At 50.6% G+C, this 17,828-nt stretch overlaps 1 protein-coding gene across 3 annotated transcripts in view; it reads left to right on the top strand.

Annotated features, from left to right (window-relative positions):
• The window catches only part of APC2 (APC regulator of WNT signaling pathway 2), a 557,471-nt gene extending 541,159 nt beyond the window's left edge, over positions 1 to 16,312 (top strand). For all 3 annotated transcript variants that reach the window (XM_069216408.1, XM_069216411.1, XM_069216410.1), the window contains one exon: positions 8,898 to 16,312. In XM_069216408.1, the coding sequence (XP_069072509.1) occupies positions 8,898 to 14,604 (5,707 nt within the window). In that variant the 3' untranslated portion in view covers positions 14,605 to 16,312. The remainder of the gene's footprint in view (positions 1 to 8,897) is intronic.
• Positions 16,313 to 17,828: the final 1,516 nt, after the last annotated feature.

The following is a 17,828-nucleotide window of genomic DNA, read 5'->3' as shown; positions in this document are numbered from 1 at the left end:
AACAGGCAAGCTCCAATAAATGCCCCACGTCGTATTCGCTGAAAAAAGAATCCAGTAAAGGGTAGCAAATTGGTCCCACATACCTTAAAGGTATATTTGAACCTAAATATATGACACAGGTAACGTTGTGCCTCCATGTCTCAATGTGGTTAGTATTTAGTGGATAAGCCGAGTGCGATTACACAGAAATTAGGATTATAAGGGGATCATCTAAATCATTGTGTAGCGGGTACATCACCCCTCAAAATAACCAGAGAACAGTCCGTTCTCCTGCGTTTTAAACCAAAATTCAGACACTCATGCGCCGTGGCTTGCATGTTCGGGAAGTTCCTAATTTAACGAATTCCATAATGCAGACACTATCCTTGTCCATCATTCATCGTGAAAAGCAAAGTTATTCACTAGTTCACCTCAGATACGCCAAAACTCAATATCATTTGTGAAGATTATCCGTCCATATACCCAAAGACCCCAGAGGTGGCAACAGGGAACTCACCCTGAGCAGAAACGAGGCACTTTGGATCATGTGCCTTAGCGCAGTGGAGGACGGTCTCAATACAGATCATGAACTGGAATACTTTTGGGGGGACTGAACCCAAAGATATTATAGGCACTAATTAATTATTGTTCCATGACATTTCCTCATTAGTTTTGTTATATTATTGTATTTTTGTCAGCACTGATTGTGCCACCCTCTAGGGCCCGGCATCCAGACGCACCCAGCACTGCCCTTGCAGGCTGAGTGTCCTGGTGCAATCCTAAAGCACAAACTCGACATGGCACATCGCCCGTCTGCCCTGTTCACCATACACTGCATTTACAAAGGGTAAGCCACCCCTCTGGCAGGCCTTACAGCTCTAAGGCGGGGTGCTCCAGATTATATGTGAGGGCATACCTGCATGAGCAGTATGCCCCCACTGTGTCCTTGCCAAACCCGGGACATAGTGAGTGAACGGAGCAGCCATTTTAATACTTGTGCTGGACACTGATCAACACAAATTTCCCAGCTACATGATGGCTACTCTGAGCGCTGGGTTTGGTATCAAACAACTCAGAACGATAAATCCAAACTGATACCAGTATTGGATTTATCCCTAAATGCACCCAGGGGTCACCGTGTAGGTGCACCCTGCCAAAGCTGATTATCCTGGCATGGTTTCGGATTCGTTCTATCCAGCTGCCACCTCCAGACAGCCAATATACAAACCTTGGGAGAGAGCCCTGTCTTTCTGGTTTGTAAGACAATGCCCTTCCAGGGTGGAGGAGCTAACACCCCCTCCCTCAGGAATGTGCACTGCCCTGGCGGTGAGCTTCAAAGGGCTTACTGCCCTTGAAACTCGACCCCCAGGCCTGCTGCTAACAACAGCTGGCTTCCTCCTTTGCAAATCAAACCCCCACTTCTGGCAGGAGCAAAGGCAGGAAACCACACAAAGGGTAGGAGGAGTGGCCCCACCTGGCATGCTCCACCCCTAAGGTGTTGCCTGCGAGATGGGGACACCATTTCATTTTCTTCCATCTTAGATGGAAGGAAAATAGCCAATTAGGTTTAGAGAAGTGACCCTTCCCACTGGACGTGGTCACTTTAGTGGGTGTAGCCACCCAAAGTTAAGTGTCCCATTGGACACTACCAGGTTCCCCCTAAAACGCCCACTAAATTCAGTATTTAGTGGGCATCCCTAGACCAGGAAACTAGATTCAAAGGACACAGAGAAGACCAACAAAAGGAAGATCCAAGGCACAAGAACTGTGGACCTGCTGCATCAAGAAAAGGCGCCAAACCCTGCCTGCTGCACCCAGGACCCGACAATCGCCGCTGAGGAGAAGCTGGACACTGGACTGACCTGAAGAAACCCAGAGGACCTCCAAGCTTCACCAATCGCCCAAGAACTCCTTCAGAGTGGAGGTACCAGTCTGCAACAGCCAAGGAACCAGCAACCCAGTGAGGGTCACTTCAATGACCAGCCAATAACCTCTGAACCGGAAGATGCAGCCAGATCCGAAAACACACCAACGACCACGAGGACAAACCCTGCAAGTGTGCCAAGTTTGGTAGCACTGCACCCTCCAGTGGCCATCCCGTACCAATATCCTGGGTAATGGTCTGCTGACGTTGGGCACCAGGAAAATCAGCTCATCCGGAGTTGAAAAAGGACCAGGAGGAAGACCTAGTCAAGGGACTTCAGGAACACCCCAGACCTCCAGCCAGAGTGCCCCCGTTGTCCTGTAAGCGACCTTCAAAGAGACCTACCTCCAGATCCAAAGGGATCCTTTGCGCACAGCCTCTGGCTCACCGATTCGCTCCTCACTCGGCCTCCCTGTGCCCTGAAACGAAGAACCAGTTGTGCCTTAAGGGTCCCTCACCACTTGCAACCTCAACACTCCAAGGGGACCCCAAGGGACCATCTTTAAATCTGCAAGAACAGGCCTTGTCCAAGTGGTCCCCATCAGTGGCCCTGCACAAGCTCCAAGAGACTTTCCTCCGCTGCTCCCACCGGAACCGGAGCCGCCTGAACTCCTCCAGCTGGCACAGTGTGCCCAGCGACAACCTCAACCAACCTGCAAAAGCGGAACTTGGTAAAGTAACTGTGTGGTTACTTTATATGTATTTTTAAAGCTTTACATAAGAAGTTGGTGAAGGGACAGTCACCATCAGGTGAGTGCTGGTGTGCATTTGAGGTAAGTGCTGGAGTCCACTGAAGGTGAGTGCTACTCTGTAGGAAGTGGGTACAGGGACGTGCACAGAAGCTCAGGGTCAGACCTGTGCATGGTTTGTTCCCCAATAAAAAAGTGGAGAATAGAATGGAAGATATCGGATGCTTTGTTATAGCGCACAAGATAACTAGGGACTATTTTCAGGAGCGGACCCTATGAGGTCAGTTCTGCACAGACGTCTGCCAACGTCTTCCCAGGACCCCTCCACAGGCCGTTTTCACTTTATTGAAGTCACAAAAGACTACACACATTTTAAAAAAATTGTTTGGGGGCAAAATTATTGAAAATATTTCATAGAAAAGACAAAGGGCCAGAGAACACAGCAACACTTAAGTCATATTGCTGCGTTCAGCTTTGGTGGATGGAATGCTTGAATTAGTCTCAGCCACTGACAATCACTCGACCTCATCCGACTCCATCGTTGTTTGCAGCCGATGCCAGCTTGGCCTGGACCCAGCCGTGTGCGGATCAATCACCTGCATGCTCTCAATATCAGAAGCTTAGAACTGCATTTCAATGTAAAAAAAATATATAGTACTGTCTGGGAGAAAGAGCAGCTTTCCATTGGTTATTGTCAGCACAAGATGAGCAGTGACATCACAGAGATAGGTGCGGTCAGGTGGGGTGTGCGCTCCATGTAGATGCATTAAACGTCACCCAACAGGGTGTTTTTGGAGACTCTCAGGGGACATTCAAGAAGCGCTTCCTGGCGTTCGGAAGACTGAGGATGGAGCTGCGGCTCAACTCTGCTGACATTTAAGCATGCCAGGAAGCAGTAGTATCAGAAAACATCAGGAACCCTGCTTGCTACCACCGCTTGTACACTTTACACATGCCTTCTCAGAAGGGGATGACTCCTGGCACTACTGGAAGGAGACCAATGATATGCTAATCAACCTTGGTCCTGCTCCAGCAGGGACAGGCCAGCCTGGAGTGCTCGGCCAGGGTCCCTCGGAAGAGGTGCACACGTAACACTGAAACTGGAGCGTGGCTGTGGCCACATTCTCAGCAGACAGGGTCCCTCGGAAGAGGTGCACAAGTAACACTGAAACTGGAGCGTGGCTGTGGCCACATTCTCAGGAGACATGGACAAGCAGAATGGTCTGGGCTCCCCAGCTGGTGCAGGTTAAGGCTGGTTTCCTTCTGTTGGTCCCAGTCTGTAATACAACACATGAGCTAAAACAGTGCAATGGACTGCTGCCTGAGTGATTACAAGAGGCTGCTAATAATTCAACCATTGTATCCATCATTTATGTGCTGTCTTTTGATGGGCTCTCAACTAGATTAATGTTAATTTTACTGCATAAATCTTTTCTGGATTCACAAGCTCTACATTATTCTGCCATCTAGTGGTTGGGTCCGGAATATTTCCCTTTTAGTCATAGTCCTTCTTCTATTCTGTTCTCTTCTTTTTTTTTTTTTTTTACTGCTGGGCGTCGACGGAACCACCATTTTGTGGCCTTTGCACTCCCCTGTGACATCATATACCCCCTCCTTACACTGCTTTCATGGTCGCCATCGTCAGATTCTTTTTTCCCACCATTGGGTCTGAGGGCACAGCTGAAGGATCCCCAGGCTGTAGAAAAAAGTTGCATGCATCAGACCTTTCGCCGAGGAGTCAGAAGAAGTCTACACAGCTTTGTCGAAGAAGGTACCAGTAAAAACAAAACCATCGGAGGAAGAACTGCTTGGTGAAGAGAATGCCCGAATGGGAGGCTCTCAGCTCCACCTGATGGAGAAGACACAATGCAAGTTCTGCACCATCTGCCACCACACATTTGCTCAAAAAGATCAACACCACTTCTGTAATCTCTGCCTACCACGTGAACATTAGGCTGAGAGCTGTGAAGCGTGCACTGCATTTAAAGCACAATCTCTGAAGCCGAGACAAAAACAAAGGCAGGCACAACACACCATGCAGGGACAGAAACCTGCACCTTCTCTAAAAGATCTAGGACTCTCAAGTGACAAGGACGACAACTTCTCCAAGGGTGCTGAAGGTGAAAGCATGGACACAGAGCCAGAAATTGTGGAGGGTGAGCAGACAAAACTGAGAGAGAAGATGCCTCGGTAACACCGAAAAAACACTCTGGGGGGGAAGGGGGAGGAACTATGTCCGCAGATTGGAATCGGTAAGTCTGCCTCAGCAAAAAAAAAAAAAAAAAAAAAAAAAAAACGACCAAAAGCAAGATTTAGTAAAACTATCCCATGAGGTCGCTTCATAGGGATACTGGGGGAGGAAAACAAAGAAAAAATGAATACGTTGAAGGATGATCAAGATCCAGAAATTTCGGCGACAAAAGAATCGAAAACGGGCAGAACCTCGAAAAAGGCTGTGGCAGAGATGCCAGAAAAACAGCTTGTGACTGTAGGAAAGGCACTCTTTTTGGCATGGTTACCCCACGTTGTGCCTGCTGTCAGTGTGTTTAGACTGTTTTCACTGGGATCCTGCTAACTAGGACCCAGTCATTATGCTCTCTCCTCTAAATTTGGTTGTTTTGGTACCCTTTACACCCCACAATTGGCATACTGGTGTACCCCTGTCAGTCCCTAGCATAGGCACCTGGTTGCTGGGGACACCTACAGTACTTCCCTCTGGTGTTTCTATCTACCCCCAGCTCCTAGATAACTACCAAACGTACCTTGATTGGGTTCACTATTCCACATTCCACTTGTTTAGTCTATGGTTTGGCCTCCCATAGGGCCCTGCACATGTTATGCTAGTTCAGCTTCTTTTTTGGTGTATATATTGTGCGTAGATATTTCCAGAGGGGGATATACCAATGCTAGTCTAGTAGCCGTGCAGTTGTAGGAAAGTACCCTCTTTCTGGCATGGTTATACCACTTTTTACCTGCCTTCAGTATGCTAACCAGGACCCCAGTGACTGTGCGCGCTCCCTCTTAATTTGGTTGCTTGGACTTTACTCACCCCGCAACTGGCATACTGGTGTACCCACATAAGTCCCTACTATATGGTACCTCGGTACCCAGGGCACTGGGGCACCAGGGGTTCCCCATGAGCTACAGCATGTATTATGCCACCCATGGTGTGCCCACGCAAAGTGTATCTGCAGGCCTGCCATTGCTGCCTGTGTGAAAAGGTGCATGCACTCTTTCACTGCAGGTCACTGTAAGTCACCCCTACAGTAGGCCCTCCTAGCCCAGAGGGTAGGGGGCAGGTACCTGTGTGTGCGGGCACCCTTGCATGAGAAGAGGTGCCCCCACTAACTTCAGTTCCATTTTCCTGGACCTCGTAAGTGCGGGGATGCCATTTTACCCGTGTATTGGACACAGGCCACCACCTATGCCCAGCTGCATAATGCTAACTCCAAACCTGGGCATGTTTGGTAACAAACATGTCAGAATCATACCGCAATACTGTTGCCAGAATTGGTTGTATGATTCCACACACTCAGGGGGCTCCTTAAAGACCCCCCCAGAATTGCTCCTACCATTCTTCTGGGGGTTTCAGGGGAGCCCGAGCTGCTGCCACCCCTCAGACAGGTTTTTGCCCTTCTGCTGCTTGGCCAGCTCAGGCAGAGGAGGCAGAACTAAGGATTTCCTGACGGAGAGGGGGGCAACACCCTCTCCCTTTGGAAATAGGTGTTACAAAGCTTGGAAGTGATAGCCTCCCCAAGCCACCGGTTTGCTTTGAAGGGCACATTTGGTGCCCTCCTTGCATAAACTGGTTTGCACCAGTCCATGGACACCCGGTCCCTGCTCTGGCACGAAACTGGACAACCGAAAGGGGAGTGACCACTCCCTTGTCCATCACCACCCCAGGGGTGGTGCACAGAGCTCCTGCAGGTGGCCACTTGATTCTGCCATCTTGAATCCAAGGTGAACACAGGCCCCTGGGTGCATCTGAGTGGCGAGGTCAGGCAGGTGACGTCACAGCCTCTCCTGATAGGTGGTCACCCTGATAGGTGACCAATCCCCCTTTTAGGGCTATATAGGGACCCCCTTGAGGGTGGATTCGAAATGCAAGACTCCACCAGGATTCCTCTGCATCGTTTTCTTTCACCTCTGGCCACTGGAACCACAGCTGGACTCTTCAGGAACTGGCAAGTCTGCAATTTCTGCTACGACCTTGCTGTGCAACATTGTTCCTCCCGCTCCTTCCAGTAACTGCAGCATCTCCCGGCTGTGCATCCTCTGAGGTTGGCAAAACTTCATCCTGCACCAAGAAGCAAGAAGGAATCTCTCTTGGAGTGAAGGAGTCACTCCCCTGCATCTGCAGGCACCAACTGCAACTTCGTCCGGCAGCATGGGTCTGCTCTTCTCTGGAAGATTGTAGATCCTGCATTATAGGTGGTGGTCTGGAGTGGTCCCCTTGGTCCTCTCTGCCAGCTGCCCAACTTGGGATACGGTGAGCCCTTGCCTGTCCTTGCGGGACAGTGCCCCTGTGCTCCGCAACTCTTGCAGCAACCAAGGCTTGTTGTCTTCTGCTCCAAGGGATCTTCAGGCTCCAAGTAGCCCCGGCCTCCAGCACTTCCTCCTGCCGAGCACAGTCTCCTCTCTGGTCCTCCAGCGACGTGTGACTCCTCTTCAGGTGTGCTGACTGGGCCTCACTGCGACTTACTGTGCCCTCCTAGCAGTGGGTTGCTTTTGGGGGCTGCAACTGCTTCTGTTGGCTATCGCGACTGCTGAGGGTCACACCGGACTCCCCTCCTATGGTCAAGTCCCCTAGGCCTTGCTAGTCCTCTTCAGCCTTGCAACTCTTCTTTTGTTCCTCTTGCATTTGCCAAGGCTTGTTGGTGGTTCTCCTGCACCACTGACCATCTGTGACCCGACAACGGTCGTGGGACACCATCTGTACTGCTCCAAGGACCCCTCTTCAGCTCCCAGGCTCCACAGCTGGTCTTCTTCCCCCGTCGACCTGGTTCTTCATCCTCAGACATGGGGGTAGTGACCACTGGAAACTCCATTGTGGACTGGACTCTATCCCCTTCTTTTCAGGTCCTCTTCTACCGGAATCCACCTATGGTTTCTTCTAGTCTGGTCCTGTTCTTGTACAATCCTTTTTCCAAGTCCTCCTGTTAATCCTTGGGAGGACCAGGTACTTACCTCTGCTCTCCTGGTGGCTGGGGGTCACTCTTTTACTCACCTCTTGGGGCTTCTAGTTCCTCCAGCTCCTCTCCACCAACACAACATCCTTGGGTGGGCGACTGTATCTCGCATTCCACTTTCTTAGTATATGGTTTGGCCCTCCCCTACGGCCCTCACTATTTTGACTAAGTATTACCAGTGCTTGTGGTTTCTATGCTCATTGTTGGTTGCTATTGTGTCTATAATTAGTGTGTACTTACCTCCATTTGTGGGGCACTGCCTATAAGTATTCTAGTGTTGTGTTACTATAATGAAGTACCTTTATTTTTGTAACACTGAGTGTTTTCTTTCATGTGTGTAAGTGCTGTGTGATGATAAGAGTTATTGCATGAGCTTTGCCTGTCTCCAGGATAAGTCTTGGCTGAGAGCCTGGCTTCCTAGACACTGTCTACACCTCACTAATGGGGGATACCTGGAGCTAGTATAAGGTGATAACACCGTAGGTGCTCACCACACACCAGGCCAGCTTCTCACCACACACCAGGCCAGCTTCTCACCACACACCAGGCCAGCTTCCTACAGCTGTAATAAAGTATACTTTATTTTTGCAACACTTGTGTGGTTCTTTCTTGAGAGTGAGTTACTGTCTGACTACTGTGGTATGGCACGTACTTTACATGCCTCCTTGCTGCTCACTTCAGCTGCTCGCTTCAGCTACCCCTAGAGAGATTCTGCTATCTGGACACCTATTCACTATCACTAAGGGTAGCCTGGACGCAGTTTAGGGCACCACACCATAGGTGTACACCATAAATTGAGCCACCCTCCTACGGGTGCATCTTCAGACATGTCAACGTAGAGATCAGTTTCCTCACCTGGATCGTGATAAGTAATATTCACTGAGGTAAATCGCAGGCAGAGTGGCCTATTACTGAGCTGCTCCTTCCTTTATTTTTAATGCACAATAACAGATGGAATTTGCTAGAACAATCCAAGAAATGCACCTTGTTTGCCATTCAATGTTTAGTTGTAGACAGTAACATCTAATGTAGTGAAAAACAGACACCCAAATGCAAGCATACTCCTGCAACCTCTCTCATGGTGAAATGTAACAAACCATGTCTCATGTTTTACAGGCAAATTCTCCGGGACCACAACTGCCTCCCGACGCTGCTCCAGCACCTGAAGTCCCATAGCCTGACCATCGTGAGTAACGCCTGCGGAACCCTGTGGAACCTGTCCGCCCGCAGCCCCACGGACCAGGAGCTGCTCTGGGACCTGGGAGGCGTCAGCATGCTGCGCAACCTCATCCACTCCAAGCACAAGATGATCGCCATGGGCAGCGCAGCCGCGCTCAGGAACCTTCTCACCCACCGCCCCCTCAAGTACAAGGATGCTGCAGTTATCTCCCCCGGCTCCTGCATGCCCTCTCTCTACATGCGGAAACAGAAGGCCCTGGAGGCCGAGCTCGATGCCAAACACCTTGCAGAGACTTTTGAGACCCTGGAGAAGCAGGGCTTGAAAGGCCAAGTCCTGAAGAAGCCGCTCAGGCACATGGAGAGCCTGGTGAAAGATTATGCCTCTGACTCGGGCTGTTTTGACGATGATGAGGTGCCTAACGTCTCCTCCTCTGGAGTTGAGACAGGAAACTCTTCTGTGTTGTCCATGTTCTTAAATTCCTCTTTCCTCCAGAGTCAGGCCTTGCCTAGGGCTGTCACTCAGAGAAGAGCCCTTGAGCCTGAGAAAGATGACAACAAGAAGCAGCTGGAGCTAAACAAGCATCCTTCTTCCGAGGATGAAGTCTCCATTGCAGCGGAGAAACTTGCCTCTAAAATCACCAATACTGTGGCCAAGATAGACAAACTGGTGGAGGATATCTCCACCATGCACACTTCTTCAGATGACAGTTTCAGCCTCAGCTCAGAAGACCACTGCATTGACTGGCAATATGGCTCTGATGACATTAACGAAGCCCGGGCCCAATCCTGCTCACCGTGCAGGCTCTCTGACACCAGTGGGCTTGCAAAGCGTGAACGTCTCAGCAGGGCTCACACCCTGCTTCGGCTGAAAACTGCATATACTAGCTTGTCCAACGACAGCTTAAACAGCGGGAGCACAAGCGACGGCTACTGCACCAAGGAGCACATGAAGCCCTGCACCCGTGCGCCCTTCTTAGACTACAAGGACGAGCTAGAGAAGTACCAGAAGCGTCCCAGCAGATTGGACCTTAAACACACGCTGCACAGCAAGATGGAGAAAAGTGACTCATCGCGAACCCAAGACAAGGAGCTCCCTGAACAGGAGAAAGCTGATTTCAAAGACGTTTACGAACAAGCAAAGAAAATAGTTTATTTCCCAAGTTCTCGGAATAGTTGTGATTCTGGAGGGAAAGAACCCCAATGGGAAACAAATCGAAGCGATCAGATGTCTGTCGAACCTCTAGTTCACACCATCAAGCTTTCCCCGTCTTATCAGCATGTTCCTGTAATGGAAAGCATGGCGTCCAGTAACTTAGCTTCCGGGTTAGGGTACTCCAGCAAAAGTTACTATCCAACTCTAACAGGCAGAAAGCAAGCGTGGCTTCCCATCGTGCCTTCACAGCTGTGTGAAAATCTAAGTGTAGTCCCTGAAAAACTGCCCGCTGTCACACCAGCCAGCATGGGACAGGAGACTCCCCACAAATACTCCCTCGAGGGCACCCCCATCTGCTTCTCTAGGTGCAGCTCCCTGTCCTCGATCTCCTCTGCTGACAATATCTTGGATGGTCGCGAGATGGACAGCGAGAACGAGATGGACAGCGAGTCCTCCTTAGACATAAATGAGGTGGAGGGAGGTGAGGGGCACCACTTTCGAACACAGAGGAAAAACACAAAAGAAGAGCCTGGCCTGTCTGAAGGATCCACCGGGACTCCTACAAGCTCCCAGCCAATCGTTATACCTTATCCAAAGCTGGAGAAGATTTTCTTACGAGAAACATCCCCGTGCAGGAATGATGACATGACACCCTCAAGTTCATCAGAGAACTACATACAAGAGACTCCACTTGTCATGAGTCGCTGCAGCTCAGTCAGCTCCTTGGGGAGTTTTGAGAGTCCGTCCATTGCAAGCTCGATCCAGAGTGATCCCTGCAGCGGTATGATAAGCGGAACAGTTAGCCCTAGTGAGCTTCCTGATAGCCCTGGGCAGACTATGCCCCCAAGCAGAAGCAAGACCCCATGCTTTGACCCCTGTGGACACACCGAACGAGAGACCAGTCAATTCAATATACAGTGGGAGAACAATGTGAAAAAATTTATGGAGATCACCGATTTCAAAGAACGTTTCCACATCCCTCCAGATATCGATTCCATGATCTACTTCACCGTGGAGAAACCCACTGAGAATTTCTCGTGTGCATCCAGCCTGAGCGCTCTCCCGCTCCATGAGCACTATATCCAGAAAGATGTGGAGCTAAAGCTAATTCCTCCGTTCCCAGAGAGAGGGCATCTGAACTTTGTGGCCCATGAGAAAAGGGAGGACGGGAGGGAGGACCGGACTGGGGATGTATTAAGACGAACTGAGAGGCATGAGTTGTATTCTGAGGATACTGATATTCTGAAAGAGTGCATCAGCTCTGCTATGCCTGCCCGGCTCCAGAGAATAAAGACCTCACTGCTAACCAGCCTGCCTGGCCAGCCCTCGAACACTCAGACTAAAAAGCCTCTCCACTTGCCAGTTTATATGCTGGTGCCTGCCAACGCCCAGCTAGGGGGACCAAGAGCCATGCGCCCAGAGAAGGAACTTTGTAATGATGACTCCTCCATCACAGACTCAGCAGAGGGAACGCCAGTTAATTTCTCCAGTGGAACTTCCCTCAGCGATGAAACCCTACAGTACCCTCTGAAAGGTGAGTCGGGCCCTGGGCCCCATCCAAGATCAAGAACAGACAGGGATAACAGTGGTCCATCAGCAGTTCACCAAGGAACAAGACATCATCTTACTTCCCACAGAAACGCATCTGTTCCAACAAACAAAGGGCCCAAAGCTGTCACTGCAGCCAAGGGACACAGCATGCAAAGGCACAAAGGGGACACCAGTTCTGCCACCCACGGGAGGACCACTCATACCAGGGATGTCAGAAGCAGCCAGCGTGCACCACCACTCAAGCGTGGTCCTCACTTGGATCTAAACCTCATAAGACACAGTACTGGAGTACAACAAGATGGTGGCCCCCAAGCAACCGAAGACCACCCTCATGGCAACCGTGTATTTCAGTCCATATGCCACACAACACCAACGGAAGAAGCTGTTTATTGCTTCTACGAAAATGACTCTGATGATTTGCTCAAGGTAACAAGGGATTCACCCAGAAAGAGGAAAGAACCCATCAAAGCTCAGAGAAAACCCAGTCGAAATACTTGCCCGGACAAGAAGGAAGCTGCCCAAACACTTAGACAACCTTCCCGTCCAAAAAACAAAATCTCAGCCGCAAAGCTGCAGAACAACTTAATCATAGATGAAACACCACCCTGCTACTCTCTTAGTTCTTCAACAAGCTCCTCAAGTGACCTCGATGGCCACGAAACCTTGGAAAAATCCAAGCTTCAGGCCAAAATGAAAAGGCAGACAGCTACTGCCAGAATGCATGACACAGCAGGCTCCAGGGCCAAAGGTGGGCAATACTCCAACGGTTCATTTGGTCGAAACTCTGGAGAAAAGGTGCTCCCTGAATACAACAGCTCCACAGTACTGAAGAAGAGGAGGCATTCAGCCAGGAGGAGAAATGCAGAGCGCAAGCAGAAGCAGCATAGCAGCACCAGCCTGAGTCAGAAGGCTGTCAAGGAGTGTGCACGCAAGGGTGAGCCCGAGCCGGAAGAGGACACACTGTCCGACAGAGCATCCGATCTGGACAGCGTGCAGTGGAAGGCAATTCAGGAGGGAGCCGACTCCATTGTGACCTGGTTGCATCAGGCATCTGCTTCTCTGTCCAAGGAGCATTCTTCTGAGTCAGATTCCATCTTGTCCTTCGTGTCTGGAATGTCCATGGGTTCCACGCTGCAGCATTCTCTTGAAAGGAAACCAAACAACCACCAAAGGAAAGATGGAATCTCTGTTGTAAAGAAAGATCGTACTAGGTCACTGCAAGATAGAAAGAAATTGCAAGAGTTGAGACAGACGACAGGCAAGATAAACAAATCCTGTGCACCAGGTGGTCCACAGAAGGCCAGTTCTAACACCCCAGTGGTTTTTAGAGGCAGAACTGTTATCTACATACCAAGTGCGGACAAATCTTCTCCCACGTCTTCATCTACCACAAAGAAGGTGGGTGAGAAAGTTATTGCCACCCCCAAGTGTTCCTCCCAGATTCAACCTAGGTCTCGGAGCTTACACAGACCAGCAGCATCAGCAGATATAACTGACCTCAGCTTACCCAAAAGAAGTGCCACCCCTCCAGCAAGAATGCCTGCAGGACCCTCCTCAGGGTCTTCAAGGAACTCTACCCCACGTCGGCAACCGCAGAAGAAACTGCCATCTCCTTCACAGTCAACTAATAAACAGCTGGTAGGTCAAAGGACACAGACCGCTCTGAGTCAGCCGGTTCCAAATTCAAAACCAACAAGCAAGTCATCATCTCCCAACAACAAGACGCAGAAGTCTCCTGTTCGGATCCCCTTCATGCAAAAGCCAGTCCCCAGAGGTATCCCTGTAAGGGCGATGACTGCGGCCAATGCAGGGTCTGTGAATGATATCAGGCAAGGCCTAGGTGGGCCACGGTCATTCCAGGCCAACAGGCTCAACTTGATGAGGATGTCATCCGCGAGGTCGAGCAGCAGCGAGTCAGACAGGTCTGGGTTCTTGAGGCAGCTGACATTCATCAAAGAATCTTCCAACCTGCTCATGCACCACAGATCAGATGGCTCCACTCCAGGGTCCCGGTCCCCCTTAGCACAAAGGGGATCACCCCGGAGGACGGTACAGTCTAAGCTGCCAGCAGTATTCCTATGCTCCTCCAGGTGTGAGGAGCTCAAAGTACAGACACCCACTGGACGCAGTCAGACGCCACCAGTGGCCAAGGCAATGCCACTTGTCAAGACTCACCGAGGGGAGAGGCCCCCTAGGAGGACAAGCTCAGAGAGCCCATCTAGGCTACCCATAAAATCCAGCTTCTCCCAAGCAGAGACTTTCAAAAGACATTACTCTTCTCCTCAGATCAACATCAGCCGAAGGTCCAGTAGTCCTGCTTCTAACCTGTCCTCCTGCTCGGAGTCCTGCGGGAAGAGCAGAAGTGAGGAAAGGCCAAGCCGCCTACAACCACAGAGAACTGAGCCAGATGGCCAGGATCAGGGCCAGCCAATGGCACTAAGAAAGGGCACCTGGAAACGGATCAGAGATGAAGACATTCCACAGATTTTGAAGAGTACCCTTCCCTCCTCAGCGCTCCCCCTCGTGGAGAGCTTGGTAGAGGACGATGCCTCACTTTCTCTTGCCGAGGTCCAGAGGAAGACCAGCGATGCCGTGGTACAGACAGAGGACATTGCCATTTCTAAAACCAATTCTAGTACATCACCTACCCTGGAGAATGTACAGGTCCAATCCCACTGCGAGGCAGAAAGAGCATTCAACCGGCATGTGGGCTCCAGTGTTATCCAAGGTGTCCCATTCTATGGCAGAGATCAAACTAAGAGTGTCCCAGCCATCGCCTTTGCCCATGAAAGCCCCTCTAGCACCCTGGGGAACTTTCTGCCCAGCAGACACAGCTCCCCCAGCAAGGCCATGCGGGTGACTCCCTTCAACTACACCCCAAGCCCTATTCTGGCCCAGGCAGTGAGTGAAAAACCAGTGGAAAAACTGCATGCTGAGTGACACTGAAATCTATAGTTGATAGGGGCATCGCAAACTAAGAATGGGATAAGACTCCTCCTTCTATAAGCCAAACATTGTTTTGCAAAGTAAAGTCAGGCACTAACTTCTAGGAGGTGATTGGAGGAAAGGGGCCTCTGAGTTACTCTTGGTTCCTTTCCCCAGTGTGCCTGTCCACTCTGGAGCACTTCTGGAGCTCCTGGACTGTTGATGACAGCCAGGGCTCAAGCCTACCCACTACAATTCTTTTCTAATTGTGCCAAGCGGATTTTGAGATGTGTAAAAGCCCAAGTGGTTGCATGAGTTAAGAGGAATCAATAAACTCGGGCCACATACTGTGTCACTTTTTGCTTTGTGAGGGACTGCGTAATGCCAAGCTACGAACTATGCCACATTTCGCTTTGTGAGGGACTGCGTAATGCCAGGCCACAAACTATGCCACATTTCGCTTTGTGAGGGAGTGCGTAATGCCAGGTCACGAATAATGCCACATTTTCCTTTGTGAGGGACTGTGTAACGCCAGGTCACGAACTATGCCACATTTCGCTTCGTGAGGAACTGCGAAATGCCAGGTCACAAACTATGCCACATTTCAATTTGTGAGGGACATCAGGTCATGTACCATGCCACCTTTTGCTTCGTGAGGAGCTGCGTAACCCCACGTCCACCAGACACCAATGCTCTCTGCTTCCTGCACTTTGAAGAAAATAGCTGCCACCTGTGTTCACTAGACACTTTTTTCCTTCTTGCTAAAACTGCATGGGACCCTCAAACGCCAATAGGAGATGTGAAGAGCTTCAGCTGCTGGGTTCCAGATTGGGGCTTGATGTGCGAAGGTGCAGCTGTGAGAAGAGTGCAGAGCCAAGGTCGGGCCCATCTGCACAAGTATATACAATGAGCCTAATGACTTTACTGCACTAAAGTACTGCACCGAGACTTGTACCCCTGGAGGAAAGGCATGGCCTTCCCTCCTCCCCATCCTCAGTGGTGGCTGTTCAGGCGGTTTGGCTGCTCACATGAGATCTTGCTCACTTGGGCTGTGGTGGGAGCAGCTGCTCACTGGGGTATGTGGAGGTCTGTAAGGAGTGCTCCTCAAACTTTCTGTAATGTTCTGTGAAGCAGCTGCTCACTGGGGTATGTGGAGGTCTGTAAGGAGTGCTTCTCAAACTTTCTTTAATGTTCTGTGAAGCAGCTGCTCACGGGGTATGTGGAGGTCTGTAAGGAGTGCTCCTCAAACTTTCTTTAATGTTCTGTGAAGCAGCTGCTCGCCTGGGCTCTGACATCTCATCTTGTGGCTGGAGAGACTTGTGTCCCCCAGTACTTTATAGTTTCTTTCCTGGGAGGAGGCTGCTCACCTGGGAGTGGGTGTGGAGGGGTTTCAATCCTGCATTAATATTCTTGTGGTCAGCTGTACACATACAGACTTATGAACAGAATGGCTCACATACCAATGTTCAAAATACTGCTTCAGGCACAACCTTCATCTATATACTGCAACATGTATAGCCATATACAAGCCCTGAGGACCCTTCTGGGGATCTGAGGATAAGCGAGGCTGGAGGGGACCCGGTACCACATGGATCGTCACAAGGGCAGGGGCACCCTAGAGGCACTGTCCTTCACATGGCTGCAGGGGACCCCAAGAGCACAGGGCACCCAGTGGGACCCAAGGCGCCCTTGTAGGCTGAAGGGAACTATTCTCTTGGACTTTGTTTGGAAAAAAAAGAAATCAACTTAGCGGTTTAAAGACTTCAGTACAAGACCTGATCATTGCAACTGTGACCCCTTTTCTGTCCCTCCTTTCTACAGCGCTCCTCCAACTGGTGCTCATTCCTCCATCCTCAGACCCTCTCCATCCACCCTCCTGCCTCAGTCCCTTCTTCCTGTGTCCTTGTCTCTATGGCCTCTTCTTCCTCTCAGTCCCCTCCTTTTATGTCCCTTTCACTTCCTGACTTTCCTTCCTCTGACCCTCCATCTACTGATCCTCCTGCCTCCGACCCTCCATCTACTGATCCTTCTGCCTCTGACCCTACATCTATTGATACTCCTGCCTCTGACCCTACATCTACTGATCCTTCTGCCTCTGACCCTACATCTATTGATACTCCTGCCTCTGACCCTATATCTACTGATCCTCCTGCCTCTGACCCTACATCTACTGATCCCCCTGCCTCTGACCCTATACTGATCCTTCTACCTCTGAACCTACATCTACTGATCCTCCTGCCTCTGACCCTACATCTACTGATCCTCCTGCCTCTGACCCTACATCTACTGATCCTCCTGCCTCTGACCCTACATGTACTGATCCCCCTGCCTCTGAACTTACATCTACTGATCCTCCCATCTCTGAACCCACATCTACTGATCCTCCTGCCACGGACCCTACATCTACTGATCCTCCTGCCTCTAGCCCTACATCTACTGATCCTTCTGCCTTTAGCCCTACATCTACTGATCCTCTGACCCTACACCTACTGATCCTCCTGCCTCTGACCCCACATCTACTGATCCTTCTGCCTCTGACCCTACATCTACTGATCCTCCTGCCTCTGACCCTACATCTACTGATCCTTTGGCCCTACATCTACTGATCCTCCTGCCTCTTACCCTACATCTACTGATCCTCCTGCCTCTGACCCTACATCTACTCATCCTCCTGCCACTGGCCCTACATCTACTGATCCTCCTGCCTCTAGCCCTACATCTACTGATCCTCCTGCCCCTAGCCCTACATCTACTGATCCTCCTGCCTCTGACCCTACATCTACTCATCCTCCTGCCACTGGCCCTACATCTACTCATCCTCCTGCCTCTGGCCCTACATCTACTGATCCTCCTGCCCCTAGCCCTACATCTACTGATCCTCCTGCGTCTGACCCTACATCTACTGACCCTCCTGCCTCTGTACCAGCTGCCTCACTCGCTTCTTTTTGTCCCTCATCCTTCCAGCCTCTGTCCACTTTCTCTGATCCTGCATCTACTGATCCTCCTGCCTCTGACCCTACATCTACTGATCCTTCTGCCTCTGACCCTACATCTACTGATCCCCCTGCCTCTGACCCTACATCTACTGATCCTCCTGCCTCCAGCCTCTGACCCTACATCTACTGATCCTCCTGCCTCTGACCCTACATCTACTCATCCTCCTGCCACTGGCCCTACATCTACTGATCCTCCTGCCTCTGGCCCTACATCTACTGATCCTCCTGCCCCTAGCCCTACAT

The sequence above is a fragment of the Pleurodeles waltl genome, chromosome 12 (assembly GCF_031143425.1).
Source record: "Pleurodeles waltl isolate 20211129_DDA chromosome 12, aPleWal1.hap1.20221129, whole genome shotgun sequence".
NCBI lineage: Eukaryota > Metazoa > Chordata > Amphibia > Caudata > Salamandridae > Pleurodeles > Pleurodeles waltl.
The sequence above is the reverse complement of the archived record's forward strand: the minus strand, read 5'-3'. Positions and strand labels throughout refer to the sequence as shown.